Below are 21,580 nucleotides of genomic sequence, written 5' to 3' on the forward strand. Positions count from 1 at the left end.
ACCCGCTCGCCAAAGCGTAAAATGACGCGGGGTGACGTCGGGCGTGCGTTCTGACGTCACCGTGCATCATTTAGATTTTCAGTTCATGCCCGCTGCATGCCTGCCGAACTGTCAAAGGCCAATTAATGCCATTTAAAAACTAATAAACTGAGCTGCCTGTCCAACCTTACAGTTGGCAGGCAGGCAAAGAACCCAGGCGGCCTTTGCACTTTTCATGGAACCTCATCCACGGGCGGGATGAGGTTTCATGAAATGTTTATAAATTGAAAAATTTTTTTATAAAAATTCATTGACATGTCCCAGCTCATGTGGCACTGTCACATGAAGGGGACATGTCTTAAAATTTTTCCTTTTCCTTATTTAGATTTTTAAAGCTTAAACCAATCTCCCTAAGGCGGGGGGAAATGGGTGTCAGCGAAAGGCGGGGGGAATGGGTGTCAGCGAAAGACAGGGGGATGGGTGGCAGCGAAAGACAGGGGGATGGGTGGCAACGAAAGACAGGGGGATGGGCGGCAGCGAAAGACAGGGGGATGGGCGGCAGCGAAAGACAGGGGGATGGGCGGCAGCGAAAGACAGGGGGATGGGCGGCAGCGAAAGACAGGGGGATGGGCGGCAGCGAAAGACAGGGGGATGGGCGGCAGCGAAAGACAGGGGGATGGGCGGCAGCGAAAGACAGGGGGATGGGCGGCAGCGAAAGACAGGGGGATGGGCGGCAGCGAAAGACAGGGGGATGGGCGGCAGCGAAAGACAGGGGGATGGGCGGCAGCGAAAGACAGGGGGATGGGTGGCAGCGAAAGACAGGGGGATGGGTGGCAGCGAAAAACAGGGGGATGGGTGGCAGCGAAAGACAGGGGGATGGGCGGCAGCGAAAGACAGGGGGATGGGCGGCAGCGAAAGACAGGGGGATGGGTGGCAGCGAAAAACAGGGGGATGGGTGGCAGCGAAAGACAGGGGGATGGGTGGCAGCGAAAGACAGGGGGATGGGTGGCAGCGAAAGACAGGGGGATGGGTGGCAGCGAAAGACAGGGGGATGGGCGGCAGCGAAAGACAGGGGGATGGGCGGCAGCGAAAGACAGGGGGATGGGTGGCAGCGAAAGACAGGGCGATGGACAAATAATTAGAAAATGAAGTTAAACATGAATGTAAAGTAGTGTATTTTGGTGTGAAGAAAGGGAGGTGCAAATCTATGTGGGATAAAGAAACAAAAGGACTTTGGAGTACAATTATATCAATCACAAAAAGTTGCCCATAGAATTGAAAAGCAAGGAAGTTATGCCAAACTTGTGTCAAGCCTTGTTTAGGGCACACTTAAGAGTTCCATATATAGTTCTGGTTACTGTATTATAAAAAGGATGTAGAGGCACTGGAGAGAACATAGAGAATGTTTGTAAGAATTATACTAGAAATGCATGGGTATACATGTTAGGAAAGGATCATGAGGTTGGGTCTCTTTTCTCTTGAAAAAAGGAGGCTGACAATTGACCTAATAGAGATATCATGTAATGTCCTGATAGAGTGGATATAGAAAGAATGTTTCCATTCGTGGGGAAGAGCATAACTAGAGGCCATCAATATAAGATAGTCACAAAGAAATCCAACGGCGAATTCAAAAGAAACTTCTTCATCCAAAGAGTGGTAAGAATGTGGAACTCACTGTCACAGGGACTAAGTAGTTCACAGGATCATAGAATGGTTCTAGCACAGAAGGAGGCTATTTGGCCCATCATGTCTGTGCTGGTCCTCTAAAGGAGCAATTCATCTAGTGTCATTCTTCTGCCTTCTGGGGGGTAGGGTGTGATTCACATGAGGGAAATCCAAACTCAGTGCTGAGTTCAAACAGACCCCATTTTCACTGACACCCATTCCCTTGCCTTATCCTGCAGTGTATGAGTCATGGAATCTTAGAGTAGACCTAAATGTTTGAGAAGGATGAATAAGATCTATAAAATGATCAAACTATGTTATTTAAATAGCCTGTCCTTTAAAAAGTGAAGAAAACAGCCTGCCTTTGAATGTGAGTTGAAAAAAATTCTGTTAGTAATTTCAACAGCTGTTTGTTGACATATCCTTAAGTGCTATTATTACTGCTTGACTGCTTTCCACAACCGATCAGTGGAAAGCAGTGCAGCTCTAATAACACTCAAAGCTTGACACCATCTAGGACAAAGCAGCCTACTTGATTGGCACCCCATCAACATTCACTTCCTCTACCAATGATGTACTGCAGTAGTGTGTACCATTTCCTGCAGCAACCCATCAAGCATCCTTCAACAGCGCCTTCCAAATCTATGACCTCTATCACCTAGAATGACAAGGGCAGCTGATGCATGGGAATACCACCGCCTGCAAGATCCCCTCCAACTCACACACCATTCTGACTTGGAAATATATTGCTATCCCTTCACTGCCGCTGGGTCAAAATCCTGAAACTCCCTCCCTAACAGGACTGTGGGCGTACCTACACCACATGGACTGCACTTGTCCAATATGGTGGCTCACCACCACCTTCTCATGGTTAATCAGGGATGGGCAACAAATGCTGACATAACCAGCGAAGCGTACATCCTGTGAAAGAATAGAGAAAAATTGGAACACAGTTAACACTGCCTGGATGATGAAATAATTTGAATGTGCAATCTGAACAAAATTGGCATGTCGCTTGCCTCACAGTCAATGTTCAAGTTTCATAATCCCTGTGCCATTTTCAAGGACAATCAAATTTAGCCTCCAGATACTTCTAAAGTCATATGATACAGTCTTCATCTTAGGGCCTATTGTCTGCAAGAATCGTGTTAATTCTTCACCAGGGCCTGGATTTTCACTCTGAAGTGGATGCGCAGATTCGGGAAATTTCCCACATCGGGAAAAAGTGCCCCAAATGGCTGCATCTTCGTACCAAAGATCTGGGTGCAGGATGGAACCGGGCCTTCCGCCCTTGGATGCAGATTGGAGATGGCAAGAAGGTGGGCTGGTTAAAAGGCCCACCTTGGTTTTCTGGGTTTCATCCCAGTTGTTTTCTTAAATATTAGACACTCTAGGCTCACCCCTCACACCTCCTCAACCCTCCCAGCCACCACACATGTCAACCCATGACCCCCCTCCCACCCACCCCATGGCCCATTATAGCCCTGATGCCAACCCACATCGGTACAGCCTCAACTGGAGTAATGCATCCAGTTCTGGGTGCCACACTTTATCAAAGATGTGAGGAGAGTGCAGAATAGATTGACAAGAATAGTTCCAGGGATAAAGAACTTCAGTTATGTAGATAAATTGGAGAAGTTGGGATTGTTTTCATTGGAGAAGAGAAGTTTGAGATGAGATTTTAGAGATACTCAGAATCATGGGATGTCTGTACAGAGTATTTAGGGAGGAAGTGTTCCTACTAACGGAAGGATTGAGAACGAGAGGCCACAGATTTAAGGTAATTGGCAAAAAAAGCAATAGCGACATGAGAAGAAACTTTTTCATGTAGCAAGTGGTTAAGATCTGGAATGTGCTGCCAGAGAGTGGAGGCAGGTTCATTCAAGGCATTCAAAAGGGAATTAGAATATTATCCAAAAAGGAAAAATGTATAGGTGGTCACGGTGATGCGTCATGTGTGATGTGGAATATTAATTTTTAACTTTATCGGCTGGTCAGATATATATTGAGCTTCTTTAAAAGGACTTTTGCCAAGTGAAGACACTGACTTTTTAAAGATAAGGTTGCTAATTTTGTATCACTGTGCAGCCACATCCCATTCCATGGAAATGAAGGGCCAACACTGACGATAGATTTGGACAGTTGTTGATTGTTTCCTCCTTATCTTATCAAAGGTCCCATCTCAGAAGAATGACTCATTCAAGGACTGATTAATAGGGCCATTAAGACTCTATCATTTTGTGACTGTCCCAACGGCTAAACAGGATGAGGGAGATTAATTGGCTGCCCTATGGGAGACATACCTTGATATTTGGAACTTAATCACTTTCCCATGGGTAAACTCTTTTTCTTTGGATCATGACTCTGCAGTGAAGGCTAGTCACATGACAGCAGCCACCTTGCCTGCTGCCAGAGATGTGGAAGAAGCAGGTGTCTGCAGAAAGTAACATCTAGGAGAGGTCTGCAGAATGGACCAGTAACATCATCTCTCTCTCCCTGCTATTTCTCAAACTCGGACCTTATCTCTGTTACATTTTGAAGTACATCACAGAGATAGAGAATTTCAATCAAAAGGAACTTCCAAGTGTCATAGCATCCACTTTGGAAAAAGACGCATTACAGTTTAAAAGAAACTGTCTTCAAAAATTACAGCTTACATTAGCCACAGTCCCACTGGAATTTCAAGACCACCAAAGGAACATCAGAACACATATTTCTGTCTTCTTATGGAATTTAACACTTATCAATTCCATCACCCCATAACTTGTTCTGTTGTGTGTGTGTGTGTGTGTGTGTGTGTGTGTGTGTGTGTCGCGATTTTTACCTTTTTAATGAATCTTATACTTTTACCTACTCTTAAAATGCCCCCTGAACATGGGCAATTCGGGATGGGCAATAATTGCTGGCCTACCAGACCCCTCCGGACTTGGTCATAACAAGGGTTATGGGGAGATGGTGGTGGAATGGCACCACTAGCTTTTAAAATCATTATCTGGGACCAAACAATGTGCGGGGTAATCAGTTTGTTTAAAATGCACATTGTTTGGCCACACACAGTAATTATTTTGTTTCAGCAGTCAAGACAGTAGCTGCCTTATGCCAGGTGAGACCATACTGTAGTGTCATCAGCTGATAGCACCTCAAACTGAAGTGGTAATGTGGCAGAAAGAAAGTAGTTCTCAATTCATTTGGATTGCTCATTTGGAGGGCCAGCATAGACACGATGGGCTGAATGGCCTCTTTTAGTGCTGTAACGATTCTGTAAACCCTCTTTTCTAACCAACCCAAACTCTTATCATAGGTGGAATTTTCCAACACCACCGCAATGGGTTCCCCATGGCAAATGTGGCGAGCCAGCCAACAGTCCATTGATTTTGGCGGCACCAGTAAATCCCACTGGTGGGCAGGACTGGAAAATCCTGCCCCATTGAGTCTAATCACAAATTTCAAGTAATTGATGACATTCTATATACTCAGTCATCCACCACTTGGAAATGGGTCTTTCCTCAGTCCCTTTACTGCCAAGTGATTCAAGTTATCTACAACCTACCAAAAGGGGGACATCTGTCCATTCCTGACCGTCCTGTGATGGTGGCCTGGTGTGATCTAGTCAAGGAAATCCAAACTCAACTTAAGAGCTACATAATATTTTTATACATTGAACAGGCAACATTTATTTTTGATCCCTTTGTATATCACTTCAAAAGCACCGTATCGGGGTGAGAGTGGCTGAAGACAAAAAGGTCTGAAAATGTTTTGTGACAAAGAATCATGCAATGATAGTACTTATAATGATCTGTAGTGAAATGCAAATGTTTATAGACCATTTGAAATGGGCGGAATTCTTAGACTTCAAGTGGGTAGAAACATTTGTTTTCCCTTTGTATTACTGTGAAGATGTGACCAATGCATTTGTATAAAATCACCAAAGCTTCCAACATTTCGGCATCCAATGCAGATGCCGGCAAAAACAAAACAGCAATTGAACTGCATCAGAACATTTGGTGTTAATAAGTTCACGTATTATAGATCAATATATCACATAAATGTGAAAATCTGTGTTTTTAAAGTACTTTGTCAAAATTTTTTATTTTATATAGTCAGATAGGTTTCAGCCAATCTCTCCATATTCCATGGTGACAGAAGACTCAGTGATGTCCTGTCTCCCACATTTTGTAATCAGCTCCTCTCCCCGTCATCCACAGATACCCATCTTCCCAATGCACTTCTCGCCCACACACTCACTCATGACCTCTTTCTGCACTCAACCTCCACATACTCATGACTTTCCTCCCTTCCCACTCTGCCTGTAATTCATTTATGTCTTCATTTCCTACTCAGCCCCCCTCAATCATTCCCCTTTCTTTCTCTACACTCCCCTCCAACTGCATTTTTCTACCCTTTCCAGATGTGGAAATGCTGAAGTGCAAATGCAGCAACAATGATTATGGATAACAGGAAACATTGGTATAAATCAGATTCAAATTGTAAGACTTTATAAAAAATTGACTGAGAGCAACAACTGCCAGGTCCCAAATCCTGGATCCCAGCTCTAGGCCCTGCTCCTTCCTTTGATGAAAGGTATCAAGACCTTTGAAATGCAGGTTTGCCTTTATAAAACAATGAATGTCTGTTTTATACAGATCTAAAAGTTAGAATTCTGCCAAACCACAGAAACTTCTCATCTCTGACTGGATTTCAAAGTGATCGATTTTTGCCTCAGTTCTAGAAATTTAGAGGGAAGTTAAAGGGAGGTCAAAGCAAACAAGCCAGCTATAACCTCAGAATGATTTTAATTAAAGTAGAACAAAAGGATTCTTAGGAACTGGATCTGAAAGGTAAGGAAGCAAAGCTTTTGTATAATTTTATCCCTTGGTTTTAATTCAGAAACTTCTACAACCAAAATCAGAGTAGAAAATGATTATGGTTCAGTTTATTCAGCAGAAAGAAAAGAACATTTGTCCATAAATCCACACATGATTGAGATTGTGAGACCAACTTAATTACATTTTGAACAGTTGAGAAAACAGAAAGTTATGGTATTTTTAAGTGGATTTTAATAAAGACTTTATAAATCAGCAAATCAGCTTACCTCTTCAGATCGTGGTGGCATATCTGTCAATGCTTCTTGTGCTGCTTCATCTGTTTAATAACAAAGAATGGACAGTATAATTGCCACTGTAACATTCTGCACTCCTAACCCCATGAAAGCAAATAATATGTTAAAAATATTACAAATAGCTATAAAATGCAGAGGCCAGAATCTTCCGTTCGGCGTGCAGGGGCGGGACCCACATGCTAACGCGTATAATGATGAGCGGTGACGTTGGGACGCCATGCATCATTCCGATTTTCAGTTCAGCAGGCGCACACCAGAGTCAGCTGCGTGTCCGCCAAACTGACAAAGGCCTGTTAAGGCCATTAATCACCTAATTAAACTGATTGTCTGGGCTGTCTGTCCCGCTGATCCGGCGCCGAGCAGGAAGGTGAACCAGAGGTGGGAGCTGAAAGCATCCCCGAGGAAACTGGGCACGGAGCAAAATGGTGAAGGAGGAAAGAAAAACATCCGAGTGAAGAAAAATATCAACCTTAAGGTTGGCGGGCAGGCAAAGAGCTCAGGCAGCCTTCGCATTTCTCATGAAACCTCATCCACAGGCGGGATGAGGTTTCATGATGGGTTTATAAATTAAATAAGAATTTTTATTAAAATACATAAACATGTCTCAGCTCATGTGACACACATGAGGCGACATGTCTGAGTAATTTTTTTTCTCTTTTGCAATGTTTGATTCTTAATCTCCCTGAGGCACGGAGCTGCCTCGGAGATTTTTGCGCTCTTTCACGCGTACGTGCAAAACAGCGCAGGCCCCGACTCTCCCTCCTCCCCCCGCCCACAGGTAGCGTTCAGCGCTTCCAAGTGCGCATCACACTGGGCGGACCTTAATTGGCCTGCCCACGCTAAACAGCAGCACACAGCCGATCACGGGGGGTGATTGACTCTGTGCCTCCTGCGCCCGTTCTCGCACCGCCCGCCTGACGGGTAGAAAATTCACCCCAGAAAATCGTCAGAACACAGAAAACCCATGGGATATGATTTCTCTCTAAAACTGATTAAACCAATGATCTATAACAAAAGCCCAGAGTTTCCTTGAAGTAGAGCTTCATTCTACTGCTGTAACTTAGTCAAAAGCAGGTCAAAAACCCTGCTAATGTGTTAACCGAGTCTCTGGAGACTTCAACAAAGCTGGAGCACATGCAGCAAGAGCAGTTCTGAGGAAATTCCAAGCCAAAGTCACAAGTGAGTTAGTTAACATCATGAATGGAACATAAACCATAACCCTACATACAAACCTCTTAAAACCATATTTTAACAAAACTAATGATAAAAAAGAGCCCCAGCCTCTTATGTCTTTCTTGATAGCCACGACCTTTAGTCATCATCCTTGTAAATCAGGTTTGCATCTTCCACTATGCCTCCATACCCTTTTCGTAAATGAAAGTCCAGAGCTGTGCACAGCGCTCCAAGTAGATTTAATCAAGTTTCCATATAATAGTTTTACATGTTTTAATTATGTTCCTGCTGAAATAAACAGTGCATTGTTTGCATTTTTAAGGCCTTGTTATGTTGCTTTTAACGATTTGTGAATCTGTATCCCTTGATACCTTTCCTCCCCTATGCCATTGATTTTCATTGGAAACTCAGGGCCCCCGCTCGCCGACCTGAAGATTCTGCCCTTAGAGTCTATGGCCTCCTTAGTCCTCTTACAAAAATATACTAGATTCAGTCTTTTGTGCCCCTACTTTGCAAGCGCCCATTACTGATGTTACTGATCCATGCTTCAGTTCTAAACACATCTGTATTGAAATTAATTTGCTATTTAATTGCACATTCTGCATGTTTATTAAAGTCTTAGTTTATTTTGTCAGTCTTCCTCTGTATTAACAATGTGGTGCCATCTGCAAATTTTGAATTCAAATTGTTTATGTACATGGTGAACAATGGAGATCCCAGCACCAGTCTCTGTGGAACACCATTTCCCACCTTCTGCCTGTCTGAGTAGCCATCTTTAAGCCCTGCATTCTTGTTTGTTTTGTTTTAAAGCCAGTTTGGCATACATTCCGCTATTTGTCCCTTGATTCCCAATGCTTTGACCTTAGTCATAAACCTACTATGCAGCACCTTTTCAAAGGCCTTTAGAAAGGCCACATCAATTACATCTTTGTGGAACAATTCCATTATCTTTTTTTTTATTCACTCATGGGATGTGGCATCACTGGCAAGGCAAGCATTTATTGCCCATCCCTAATTGCCCTTGTTCAGAGGGCATTTAAGAGTCAACCACATTGCTGAGAGGCTGGAGTCACATGCAGGCCAGACCAGGTAAGAATGACAGATTTCCTTCCCTAAAGGATATTAGTGAACCAGATGGGTTTTTACAACAATTGACAACGGTTTCATACCCTGAGACTTTTAATTTTTATTAATGTCTTAGTTTGTTAATACAGAGGAAGGCTGTGACAAAATAATGTGGTGACATCTGAAAATTTATGTGCATTGTTTATGTATATGGTGAACAACAGAGATCTCAACACCAATCTCTGTGGACAGAGAATTCAAATTCCACCATCTGCCATGGCTGGATTCGAATCCAGGTCACCAGAGCATTACCCTGAGTCTCTCAATTAATAGCCCAGCGACAATATCACGACACTATCACCTCCCACTAACAGCACCAGTATTAAGATAACTGGCCTATAAAATTTTCTAGATTTGTTCTGTCTCACATTTTAAATTTAGCTTTCCCTCAGTCCAATGGCACTATTCCCTTTTCCAATAAATTTAATACATTTTCCTTGATACATTGTTGCAAAATGCATGGATATAATCCATCAGGATCCTTTAGTTTGATTAGTTTATTTACCTTCTTTCTTAAAGTATCTTTATATCCGTTTTTCGTTCTTTTCTTTGAATGTCAACCTGTTAGCCACCCTGATAACTATTGAGGCAAAATAATTATTCAATATTGCTGCCATTTTGCTGTCATTCCCTGTAAATTTAACTTGAGCAGCCTTTGGTGGCTCTATCCTGATGTTACTTCCATTATTTGTGTGCTTGTAGAATACCATTTCTTTTTATGCTCCCTGGCAATTTAATTTTGCAGTTCCTCTTTGCCTTGCTAATATTTTTTGACTTTTTTCCTAACTCCTTTGTATTCCCTTCTGTCATTTCTCCTTGGTTATCTCTGTACTTAGTGTATGCCTTTTCGTTCAGTTTTGCTCTTACTTTGTTACTCGCCCAGTGTATTTCATCTTTGACTACTTTAAAAATTAGCTGTCAAAGAATATTTTTTAAAAAATTATCCCAGTATATATAATCCGATACAATATTAAAGTCACTGCAATTTAAATGTTAGAAATAGAATCATAGATTGATTATAGCCCATTGTGTCTGTGCTGGCTCTCTGAAGGATCAATTCAACTCGTGTTGCCTAGCTTCACCCCATTACCCTGCACATTCTTCCTTTTCAGATAATAGTCCAATTCCCTTTTGAAAGCCTCAGTTGAACCTCCTTCCACAAGATCCGAACCACTAGCTACGTGAAAGAGCTTTTCCTTATATCTCCATTGCTTCCTTTGACAATTACCTTAAATCTGTGCCCTCTGGTTCGTGATCCTTTTTTTTTTAATTCATTCATGGGATGTGGGCATTGTTGGCTAGGCCAGCATTTATCACCCATGTTCAGAGGGCATTTAAAGAATCAGTCACATTGCTGGGTCTGGAGTCACATGTAGGCCAGACCAGGTAAGGGAGGCAAATTTCCTTCCCTAAAGGACATTAGTGAACCAGATGGGTTTTTAAGACAATTGACAATGGTTTCGCGGTCATCAGACTTTTAATTCAAGATTGTTATTGAATTCAAAGTTCACCATCTTCTGTGGTGGGATTTGAACCCAGGTCCCCAAGGCTTTACCCTGGGTCTCTGGAATACTGGTCACTAGAGCACTATGACACCGCCTCCCTCCCACTAGTGGGAATAGTTTCTCCCTATCTACTCTGTCTAGGTCCCTCATGATTTTAAAATCCTCTCTCAAATCTCCTCTCAACCTTCTCTTCTTCATACAGACCAGTCCTAACTTCTGCAATCTTTCTACAGAACTGAAGTTCCTCCTACCTGGAACCATTCTCGTGAATCTTTTCTGCATGTTCTCTAATGCCTTCACACTAAAGTGTGGCACCCAGGCCTGGTTGCAATAATCCTGTTGAGGCTGAACCAATGTGTTATACAAGTTTAACATAACCTCCTTGCTTTTGTATTCTATGCCCCTACTGATAAAGCCTAAGATGCTGTATGCTTTACTAACCACTCTCTCAACCTGTCCTGTCACCTTTGATGATTTATGCACATATACACCCAGGTCCCTTTGCTCCTGCTTATACTCTACTTTTGTAGTAACTGAAGGTATAGCTGCTCCTGCTTTCTATCAGGGGTCATGTGATGTTCTTGGAGGGTCTGGCCAATCAGCCCTAAGCATGGGCAATCTGGGGGATGGGGCTTCCTGGCAAGAGTCCTAATCGAGCATATAGCACCTGAAAAGCTCTCTGGAAAAAGTTTATGTTTCTCACTGAAACCTGTCTGCTCCATCATTATATTGGCGACGATGGCAAAATAGCTCCGACACTGCGCCTCGCCTTGTTTCCGTGAGCATATCAAATCTTTAGAAGAAAGAAAAGAATACTCACTAGTTATGCCACTCTTCGGCAGAATTGATCCTTACTATGCGACTATGGAAGACTGGAGCCAGTATGTAAAGTGCCTTGGTTTTATTTGTAGCAAATGGAATTACCACGGAGGAAAAGCAGAAAGCCATCCTTTTGATGGCCCCGATTGTGCCAAATTCTAATTCCTTTAATGAATTAGTGGACCTCATGAAAATGTATTTCCAGCCAAGCCATCCGTAATAATGCAGTGTTTTAAATTTAATTCCAGAGTTAGACCCCCAGGAAAGTCCATCGCAACCCACATAGCAAAGTTAAAGCAGCTAACAGGACACTGCAACTTTGAGAACACACTAAATGATATGCTGCGAGACCGATTAGTTTGTGGAGCTCAGGACAACGCCATTCAGTGCCATTTATTCACTGAGGTCGACATCGACTTGAAGCGTGTGTTAGAAATCTCCCTTGCCATGGAAAGTGCTGCGATAGACTTGCAGGCTTCGCAACATGTAATGGGAACCTACCGCCGGGCATGGCAAGAAAACCAGAGACACAGCGTCGAAGCGAAAGACAATGTCTGCTGTTAGGAACATGAAAAAGCCTAGTAGAAACACTTCAGCAGCAACTCCAAGGTTAATTTGTTATAGATGTGGAGGTGACCACGTACCAGATGCCTGTAAATTCAAGGAGGCAGAATGCCATTACTGCCATAAGAAAGGTCATGTAGTGAAGCAATGCAAGACGAAGCCGAAACAGTCTATAGAGCAGCAAACCAACATATTGAATTAAAAAATACAACCTTAAGTTGCTGACATCGATATCGATTCCCTGCATAATGTAACTGCTGTAAAAACCGATACCATCACTGTCACAATCCAAGTTAATGAGAAGCCTTTAATAATAGAGGTGGATATGGGAGGATCAACCACAGCAGTGGGAGAGCACACATTTAAATACCTAAATGAAGGTACCCAGCCATTAAACCTGGAGCGGACAACCGCTAAATTAAAGACATACACTGGAGAATATATTTAGTTAAAAGCATCGGCACAGTACCAGCGTCTTATAGGCAACCGACAGCCCAGCTGCCAGTAATAATGGTGAAAGGACAAGCTGCCCAGTCTTCTAGGCAGAGACTGGTTACAGAAAATCAAACTTGACTAGTCTGAGATATTTCACCTGAAAACAGGAGGAGTTCCTGAACTGCTAAAGGAAATATGACAGTGTATTACAGGATGAATTAGGGAAGTTAAAAGGCTTGCAAGCAAAAATATATGTGGATCCTCAGGTGACACGACGTTTCTTTAAGGTCAAGACTGTGCCTTATGCGTTGAAGGAGAAGGTGGATGCAGAACTGTGCTGGTTAGAAAAGTTGGGCATCAACCAACCTACCTAACTCTCAGAATAGGCAGCACCCATAGTTCCAGTGGTTAAGCCTGGCCAAACCATGTGCCCTTGTGGGGACTATAAATTATAATAAGGCAGCAAAACTAGATAAGTACCCCATTCCAAGGATAGGCGACATATCCAAAGCTGGCTGGAAGCAAGTGCTATAGAAAAATGGATCTGAGCCATGCCTACTAACAAGTAGAACCGGCTAGTACGTTGAGAAAATACAATGAGGCTATTAATACATATAAGGGTCTTTATCAGAACACTCGCCTACACTTTGGAGTATTGCCTACATGCGCTATCTTCCAAAGGACAATGGACAGTCTTTTGCAAGGACTTCCCTGAGTAGTTGTATACCTAGATGATGTTCTGATCACAGGGTCAGCCGAGGCCAACCTGGAGGAGGTGCTAAGAAGGTTCATGGAAGCCAGCGTGATGTTAAACAAGGAAAAACGCACATTTCAAGCACCAGAAGCTACTTACCTGGGTCACAGGGTGGACACCATGGGTTTGCATCCGGTAAAAGAGAAAGTTTGGGCAATAAAAGATGCACCTTCTCCATGCAATGTAACCAAACTCAAATCCTTCCTGGGTATGATCAATTACAATAACCGCTTCTTGTCTAACTTATCAACTGTGTTGGCAACATTACACTTGCTGTTAAAAAATAATCACTGTTGAAGAAGCCTTTGCGAAAGTAAAGAAACTGTTGCATTTGTCGTGTTTATTGGTACACTACAACCCATCGAAAGAATTGTATTAAAACGTGATGCCGCTCCTTATGGTGTGGGAGCTGTATTATCACACAGAATGGAAGACAGATCAGAAAGGCCCATTGGCTATATCTTGAGAACCCTCTCCACAGTCGAGAAGGGTTATTCCCAACTGGAAAAGGAAGGTTTATTGGTGATATTTGGAGTGAAGAAATTCCACCAGTACCTGCATGGATGACATTTCACCATTGTGTCGGAACATAAACCATTAATGGGTTTATTCAGTGAGGATAAGGCCATCTCACCAACCGCATCAGCAAGAATTTGATGTTGGGCTTTGATATTATCTGTGTATGAGTATATCTTTATGTACTGTCTTGGATTACACATGCAAATGCAGACGCATTCAGTTGTCTACCATTAACAGAGAGCAATGCACATGCTCCAGTGCCACAAAAAGTTGTGTTATATTACTGAGTTTCTTGGATTCTTCCCCATGTGTGCTAAGCAAATTAGAAATTGGACAAACAGAGATCCAATATTGTTGGAAGTCAGAGACCTTGTATTGCAAGGATGGTCAAATTTGTCTATATCTGAAGAGTTGAGACCATTCCACGCCAGAAAAACAGAGTTAAGCTGTCATGATGGAATTTGGTGTGGGGATTAAGAGTTGTCGTCCCTTTGCAAGGAAGAGAACCACTCTTGACAGGGCTTCACAGTGTGCATCCAGGCATATCAAAGATGAAAAAGCTTTCACAACACTATGTCTGGTGACCAGGCATTGAAGTAACATCGAAAACATGGTGAAGCACTGTCTCCATTGTCAGCAACAACAGATGTTGCCTGTTTCAGCCCCCCTGCATCCATGGGAATGGCCTGGTCAACTCTGGGCTAGACTACATATTAATTATGTAGGACCATTCTTTCGTACCATGTTTTTTTGTTGATTGTAGATGCACATTCTAAATGGATGGATGTATATGAAGTCAAATCGGCAACATCAAGCGCAACTATCAAGAAGCTGCGTTATTGCTTTAGGCATACATGACCTACCTGAAATTGGCATTTCTGATAACAGTACAGTCTTTATCAGTACAGAGTTTCATTAATTCATGAATCTGAATGGAATCAAGCATATTAAAACAGCCCCTTACCATCCCTCATCAAATGGTTTAGCCAAGAGAGCTGTGCAAGCTTTGGTATGAAGGGGTTATCAGAAGGTACTCTAGAAACTCGACGTTCCCGCTTTCTTCTCAGTTATTGTACAATGCCACATTCGACTACGGGTTCAATACCATCTGAATTATCGATGAAATGCATCTATGTACACAGTTAATCTGGTGTTTCCAGATTTAAAGGGGAAGGTAGAGAGGAATCAGTGTAATCAAAAATTGAATCACGATATTCACACAGTGTAGGTGACACGGTATTCATGCGAAATTTTGGAAGTGGACCTTGATGAGTCCCTGGAACCATTGTCTCAAAGACAGGTCCCTTATCTTTCCAAGTGCAAGTAGAAGAAAGAATCGTTCATAAGCACGTGGACTATATTCGTGACTGAGAGACATTCCAACAACCAACTATTCCATCTGTGATTAACGTCAAACCATCAGCTCATGACATGACAGATTGACCTAGGATAGACTTGCCCAATGTCTCTGTAGAGTTGCCAAACCCAGAACTGCCACTTTCTAATAATGTGCCTCATGCTGCAGTTCCTGATCATGTCGATCCTGTTGAGAAACCTCAAGTAGTAGAGTGACACCACTCCAGATGTATAAGGAGAGCACCTCAGAGACTTAATCTTTAATCACCTGAAGTATATATGTATGTTGTTGGATATTCAAATTTTCTATGTAAATAGAAACTGTAAAAAACTAAAGGGAGAGGAAATGTAGTAACTGAAGGTATAGCCTCTTCTGCTGTCTATCAAGGGTCATGTGATGTTCTTGGAGGTTCCGACCATTGAGTCCTAATGGTGGGCAATCTGGATGGTGGCTTTCCTGACGAGAGCCCTGATCGAGCAAATAGCACTTGAAAAGCGCTCCGTAATAAAGTTTATCTGTTTCTTGTTGAAACATGTCTGCTCCGTCGAGTCATTACAATTTTATATTGCGTCTCCACATTCTTCCTACCAAAATGAATCACTTCACATTTCTCTGTATTAAACTTCATCTGCCACTTGTGTGCCCATTCCACCAAATTGTCTATGTCCTTCTGAAGTTCTACACTATCTTCCTCACTGTTCCCAATGTTTCCAAGCTTTGTTATCTTCTGCCAATTGTGAAATTATGCCCTGTACACCAAGGTTAATATATATCAGGAAGACCAATGGCCCCTGGGGAACTCCACACCAAACTTCCTCCAGTCCAAATACATCCATTAGCCACTATTCTCTGTTTCCTGTCACTCAGCCAATTTCATATCCATGTTGCTACTGTCCCTTTTATTCCACGAGCTCTAACTTTGCTTACAAGTTTGTTGAGCGCACTTAATCAAATTCCTTTTGGAAGTCCATGTTAACCACATCAACAGCATTACATTCATCAACCCTCTCTATTACCACATCAAAACACTCAAGCAACTTAGTTAAACACAATTTACCTTCAACAAATCTATGCTGGCTTTGCTTCATTAACCCTCAATTGCCCAAGTGACTATTAACTTTGTCCCAAATTATTGCTTCTAGAAGCTCCCCACCACCAAACTTAAACGGACTGGCCTATCGTTGCAGGTTTATCTTCACACTCTTTGCTGAACCAGGGTATAACATTTGCAAAACAAAAACAGAATTACCTGGAAAAACTCAGCAGGTCTGGCAGCATCGGTGGAGAAGAAAAGAGTTGACGTTTCGAGTCCTCATGACCCTTCAGCAGAACTAGGTGAATCCAAGGAAGGGGTGAAATATAAGCTTGTTAAAGGTGTGTGTGGGGGGGTGGTTGGGTGGAGGGAGAGAAGTGGAGGGGGATGGTGTGGTTGTAGGGACAAGCAAGCAGTGATAGAAGCAGATCATCAAAAGATGTCACAGACAAAAGAACAAAAGAACACATAGGTGCTAAAGTTGGTGATATTATCTAAACGAATGTGCTAATTAAGAATGGATGGTGGGGCACTCAAGGTATAGCTCTAGTGGGGGTGGGGGAGCATAAAAGATTTAAAAATATTTAAAAATAATGGAAATAGGTGGGAAAAGAAAAATCTACATAATTTATTGGAAAAATCAAAAGGAAGGGGGAAGAAACAGAAAGGGGGTGGGGATGGAGGGAGTTCAAGACCTAAAGTTGTTGAATCAACATTCAGTCCGGAAGGCTGTAAAGTGCCTAGTCGGAAGATGAGGTATTGTTCCTCCAGTTTGCGTTGGGCTTCACTGGAACAATGCAGCAAGCCAAGGACAGACATGTGGGCAAGAGAGCAGGGTGGAGTGTTAAAATGGCAAGCGACAGGGAGGTTTGGGTCATTCTTGCGGACAGACCGCAGTTGTTCTGCAAAGCGGTCGCCCAGTTTACGTTTGGTCTCTCCAACGTAGAGGAGACCGCATTGGGAGCAACAAATATAGTAGACTAAGTTGGGGGAAATGCAAGTGAAATGCTGCTTCACTTGAAAGGAGTGTATGGGCCCTTGGACGGTGAGGAGAGAGGAAGTGAAGGGGCAGGTGTTACATCTTTTGCGTGGGCATGGGGAGGTGCCATAGGTGGGGGTTGAGGAGTAGGGGGTGATGGAGGAGTGGACATTTGCAATTCTCCAGTCCTCAGGCACTACCCTTGAGTGGAATGAAGGTCGGGAAATTATGGCAAGTGTCTCCTCAATTTCCATTTTTACTTCCCTCAGTATCCTTGGATAGAGCTCAACATTTCCTGGTGCCTTATCAACTTTAAGTACAGATAGCTGATCCAATACCTCCTCCTTATCAATTTAAACCGTTCAAATGTCTGAACTACCTCCTCTATCACCATGATCTGGGTAGCATCTTCTTCCTTGGTAAAGGCGGATGCAAAATATTCATGTAATCAGTCATGCTCTAACCTCCATGCATAAATCCCTTTTATGGTTCATAACTGACCCCACTCTCCTCTTACCAACCTTTTACTATTTATATGCCTATAGAATACTTCTGGTTTTCTTTTACATTAGTCGCCAGTCCCTTTGCATACTTGCTCTTTGCTTTATCAATTCTCCTCTAGTTTCCTTCTAGTTTCAACCTGGTTCTTGGTTGTGTAGTCCACCCAACATCTGTCATTAGCATACTTTTTCTGCTTCGTCTTAATCTCAATCTCTTTTGCCATCCAAGGAGCTCTGGGGAGCAGGGAGGTTGGGGGGGGGGGGGGGGGGGGGGGGGGGGCGCGGTGTGTGGAATATACATTGACTATACAGTTTTGCCTGCCAACCTTTCACTCCGATTTAGCTGGCTCAGATCCATTCCTACCCCAGTGAAGTTGGCTTTACCCATTAATTATTCTTTCTCTGGACCGTTCTTTGTCATTTTCCATAGCCAATCTAAATTTGATATACTGTCCCCTAAATGTTCTCTTGACGTCCTCATTCCATAGAACCAGGTCTAGCAGTGCCTCCTTTCTCATTGGAATGGAAACATATTGCTGCAGAAATTTTTTCTGAACACCGTCTAGGAACTCTTGCCCCTCTCTACCCTTTACACTACTACTATCTCAGTCTATATTTGGATAATTAAAGTCCCCCATTATAACTGCTCTATAATTCTTGCACCTCTGTAATTTCTTCGCAAATTTGTTCCTCTTCATCTTTGCCACTAGTTGGTGGCCTATAGACTACACCAAGAAATGTAATTGCTCCTTTTTCCCTCCTTAGCTCTGGCCAAATAGATTATGTCCTTGACCCCTCTAGGTCATCTTCGCTCTCCAGCATTCCAACATTCTCCTTAATCAATACTGCCACCTCTCTCCCTTTGCTTTCTTTCCTATCTTTCCTGAACATCTTGTATCCAGGAATTTTTAATATCCATTCCTGCTCTTCTTTGAGCCAGCTCTCTGTTAAAGACACAACGTCATATTTCCATGTTGCTATCTGCGCCTGCAACTCACCAATCTAAATTACTATACTCCACGCATTCACTTTTTATTTTGCTCATTCATAGTATCAGTGTGTCACTGGATAGACCAGCATTTATTGCCTATTACTATTTGCCCTCAAGATGGTGGTGGAGAGCCTTCTTGAACCGCTGCAGTCCATGTGGTCTAGGTACACCCACAGTGCTGTTTGGGAGGGAATTCCAGGATTTTGACCCAGCGACAGTGAAGAAACTATGATATATTTCCAAGTCAGGATGGCAGAATGGTGATGGTGGGCCCAATGCATCTGCTGTCCTTGTCCTTCTAGATGGTAGAGGTGCTGGGTTTGGAAGTGCTGTCTAAGTAGCCCTGGTGAGTTGCTGCAATGTATATTTTAGATGGCACACACTGTTGCCACTGTGCGTCAGTGGTGGAGGGGCTAAACGTTGAAGGTTTTGAATGGGGTGCCAATCAAGCAGGCTGCTTTGTCCTGGATGGTGTCAAGCTTCTTGAGTGTTGTTAGAGCTGCACTCATCCAGGCAAGTGGAGATTATTCCATCACATTTCCGACTTGTGCCTTGTAGATGGTGGACAGGCTTTTGGCCCACAGGAAGCGAGTTACTCTCTGCAGAATTCCCAGCCTCTGACCTGCTCTTGCAGCCACAGTATTTATATGGTTGGTCCAGTTCAGTTCCTGGTCAGTAATAACGCCCAGGATGTTGATAGTGGGAGATTCAATGATGGGAAAGCCATTGAACATCAAGGGGCGATGGTTGGATTCTCCATTGTTGGATGGTCATTGCCTGGCACTTATGTGGCGCGAATGTTACTTGCCACTTACCAGCCCAAGCCTGGATATTGTCCAGGTCTTGTTGCAAATGGGCATGGACTGCTACAGTATTTGAAGAGTCACAAATGATACTGAACATTGTGTAATCATCAGCGAACATCCCCAATTCTGACCATATAATGAAGGGAAGGTCTTACGTGTGCAGTAACCTTGATTTAGACTTTATTTGGATATTATTATTTTCCCCCTTGCTCTGAACCCACTTAATAACTTACTATTTTCTACACTGATGCTATCTGTCCCTTCCAGTATTCTGTGCGCCTTGGTATTCCTCTCCAATATTGTCTCCTTGTTTTCACACCTCCGCCGAGTTAGTTTTAACCCTCCCCAATAGCACTAGCAAATTTTCCCACAAAGAAATCGGCCCCTGCTCTGTTTAGGTGCAATCCTATTATCCTGTACAGTTCTCATCTCCACCAGGGTCGGTCCCGATGTACCAAGAATCTAAAGCCCTCCCTCCTGCAAGGGCTTTCCAGCCACACTTTCCTACTATTTCTATATTCATTTGCATGTGGTACTGGGAGTAATCCCAAGATTCATACTTTTGTGGTGCTGCTTGCTAAATTCCTGCATAGCTCCCTAAATTCTGACTGAAGGAGTACATCCCCCTTTCTACCTACATTGTTGGTACCAATGTGGACCACAACTGCTGGCTGTTGACCCTCCCGCCTCTGCAGCCATTCAGTGACATCATTGATGCTGGCACTAGGAAGGCAACATACCATTCTGGATTCACGATTGCGGTTGCAAACATCTGTCTCTTGAGCTAATTATCGAATCTCCTATCACTATTGCTCCTCCCATCTTCTTCACTATTGCTCCTCCCATCTTCTTCCATGCCCCCATCTAGAGCTGAGCCAGCCGTCGTGCCATTGACTTGGCTCTGGCGTCATGCCCCAGGTGAACCATCACTTTCATCAGTATTCAGAACTGAATACTATTTGGAGAGTGAGATACACATAGAGAGCTCCTGCATTACCTGCCTGTTTCATCTTTAAGAAAGTTTATTACATGTAGGAATAAGAATGAATAGTTTAAATTGTTCCCTAATGGTGGAATCTTAAATATCGTCCAGCAATTCATTGCAGTTCACAATTCATGGTCTATTGCTTCCTTACTCCAAATTGCTGGGCTGTTTATACACAATTTACAGATCATGTCCCAGACACCACCATCACCATTCCTGCATATGTCCTGTCCCACCAGCAGGACAGACCCAGCAGAGGTGGCGGCACAGTGCTGTACAGTCATGAGGGAGTTGCCCTGGGAGTCCTCAACATCGACTCTGGTCCCCATGAAGACTCATGGCATCAGGTCAAACATGGGCAAGGAAACCTCCTCTGATTCCCACATACCACTTCCCTCAGCTGATGAATCAATGCTCTTTCCAAGTTGAACATCCCCTGGAGGAAGCAAGGGCATAGAATGTACTCTGGGTGGGGAACTTCAATGTCCATTCCCAAGAGTGGCTCAGTAACACCGCCACAGACCGAGTTCGCTGAGTCCTAAAGGCTGCTAGACTGGGTCTGCGAGAGGTGGTGAGGGAACCAACAAGAGGGAAAAACATATTTGACCTTATCCTTACCAACCTACCTGCCACAGATGCATCTGTCCATGACAGTATCAGTAGGAGTGACCACCGCACAGTCATTGTGGACACCAAGTCCCCTCTTCACATTGAGGAAACCCTTCATCGTGCTGTGTGGCACTACCGCCGTGTTAAATGGGATTCAAACAGACCTAACAACTCAAGACTGGGCATCCATGAGTCACTGTGGACCATCAGCAGCAGCAGAATTGTACTCAACCACAATCTGTAATCTCATGGCCCGGCATATCACAGAATCTTAATGGCACAGAATGAAGCCATTCAGCCCATTGTGTCTACACTGGCTCTCCAAACGAGCATTATGACCTAGTGCCATTGCCCTACTTTTTCCCCATATCTTGCACATTGCTTCTATTCAAATAATCATCTAGTGTCCTCTTGAATGCCTTGATTGAACCTGCCTCCATCACACTTCCAGGCAGTGCATTCCAGATCCAAACCACTCGTGTGAAAAAGTTTTTTCTCACATCACACTTGCTTCTTTTGAAAATCGCTTTAAATCTGTGCCCTCTTGTTCTTGATCCTTATACTAGTGGGAACAGCTTCTCCCTAACCTCTTTGTCCAGTCCCCTCATGATTTTGAACATCTCTATCAAATCTTTTCTCAGTCTTCTTCTCTCCAAGGAGAAC

The 21,580-nt window shown here is 43.3% G+C and overlaps 1 protein-coding gene across 2 annotated transcripts in view; it reads right to left on the bottom strand.

Annotated features, from left to right (window-relative positions):
• Window positions 1–21,580, bottom strand: part of flr (fleer) — a 270,425-nt gene that overhangs the window by 144,245 nt on the left and 104,600 nt on the right. For both annotated transcript variants that reach the window (XM_041205945.1, XM_041205944.1), the window contains exon 8: window positions 6,737–6,786. In XM_041205945.1, the coding sequence (XP_041061879.1) occupies window positions 6,737–6,786 (50 nt within the window). The remainder of the gene's footprint in view (window positions 1–6,736; window positions 6,787–21,580) is intronic.

This window comes from Carcharodon carcharias, chromosome 15 (genome assembly GCF_017639515.1).
Source record: "Carcharodon carcharias isolate sCarCar2 chromosome 15, sCarCar2.pri, whole genome shotgun sequence".
NCBI lineage: Eukaryota > Metazoa > Chordata > Chondrichthyes > Lamniformes > Lamnidae > Carcharodon > Carcharodon carcharias.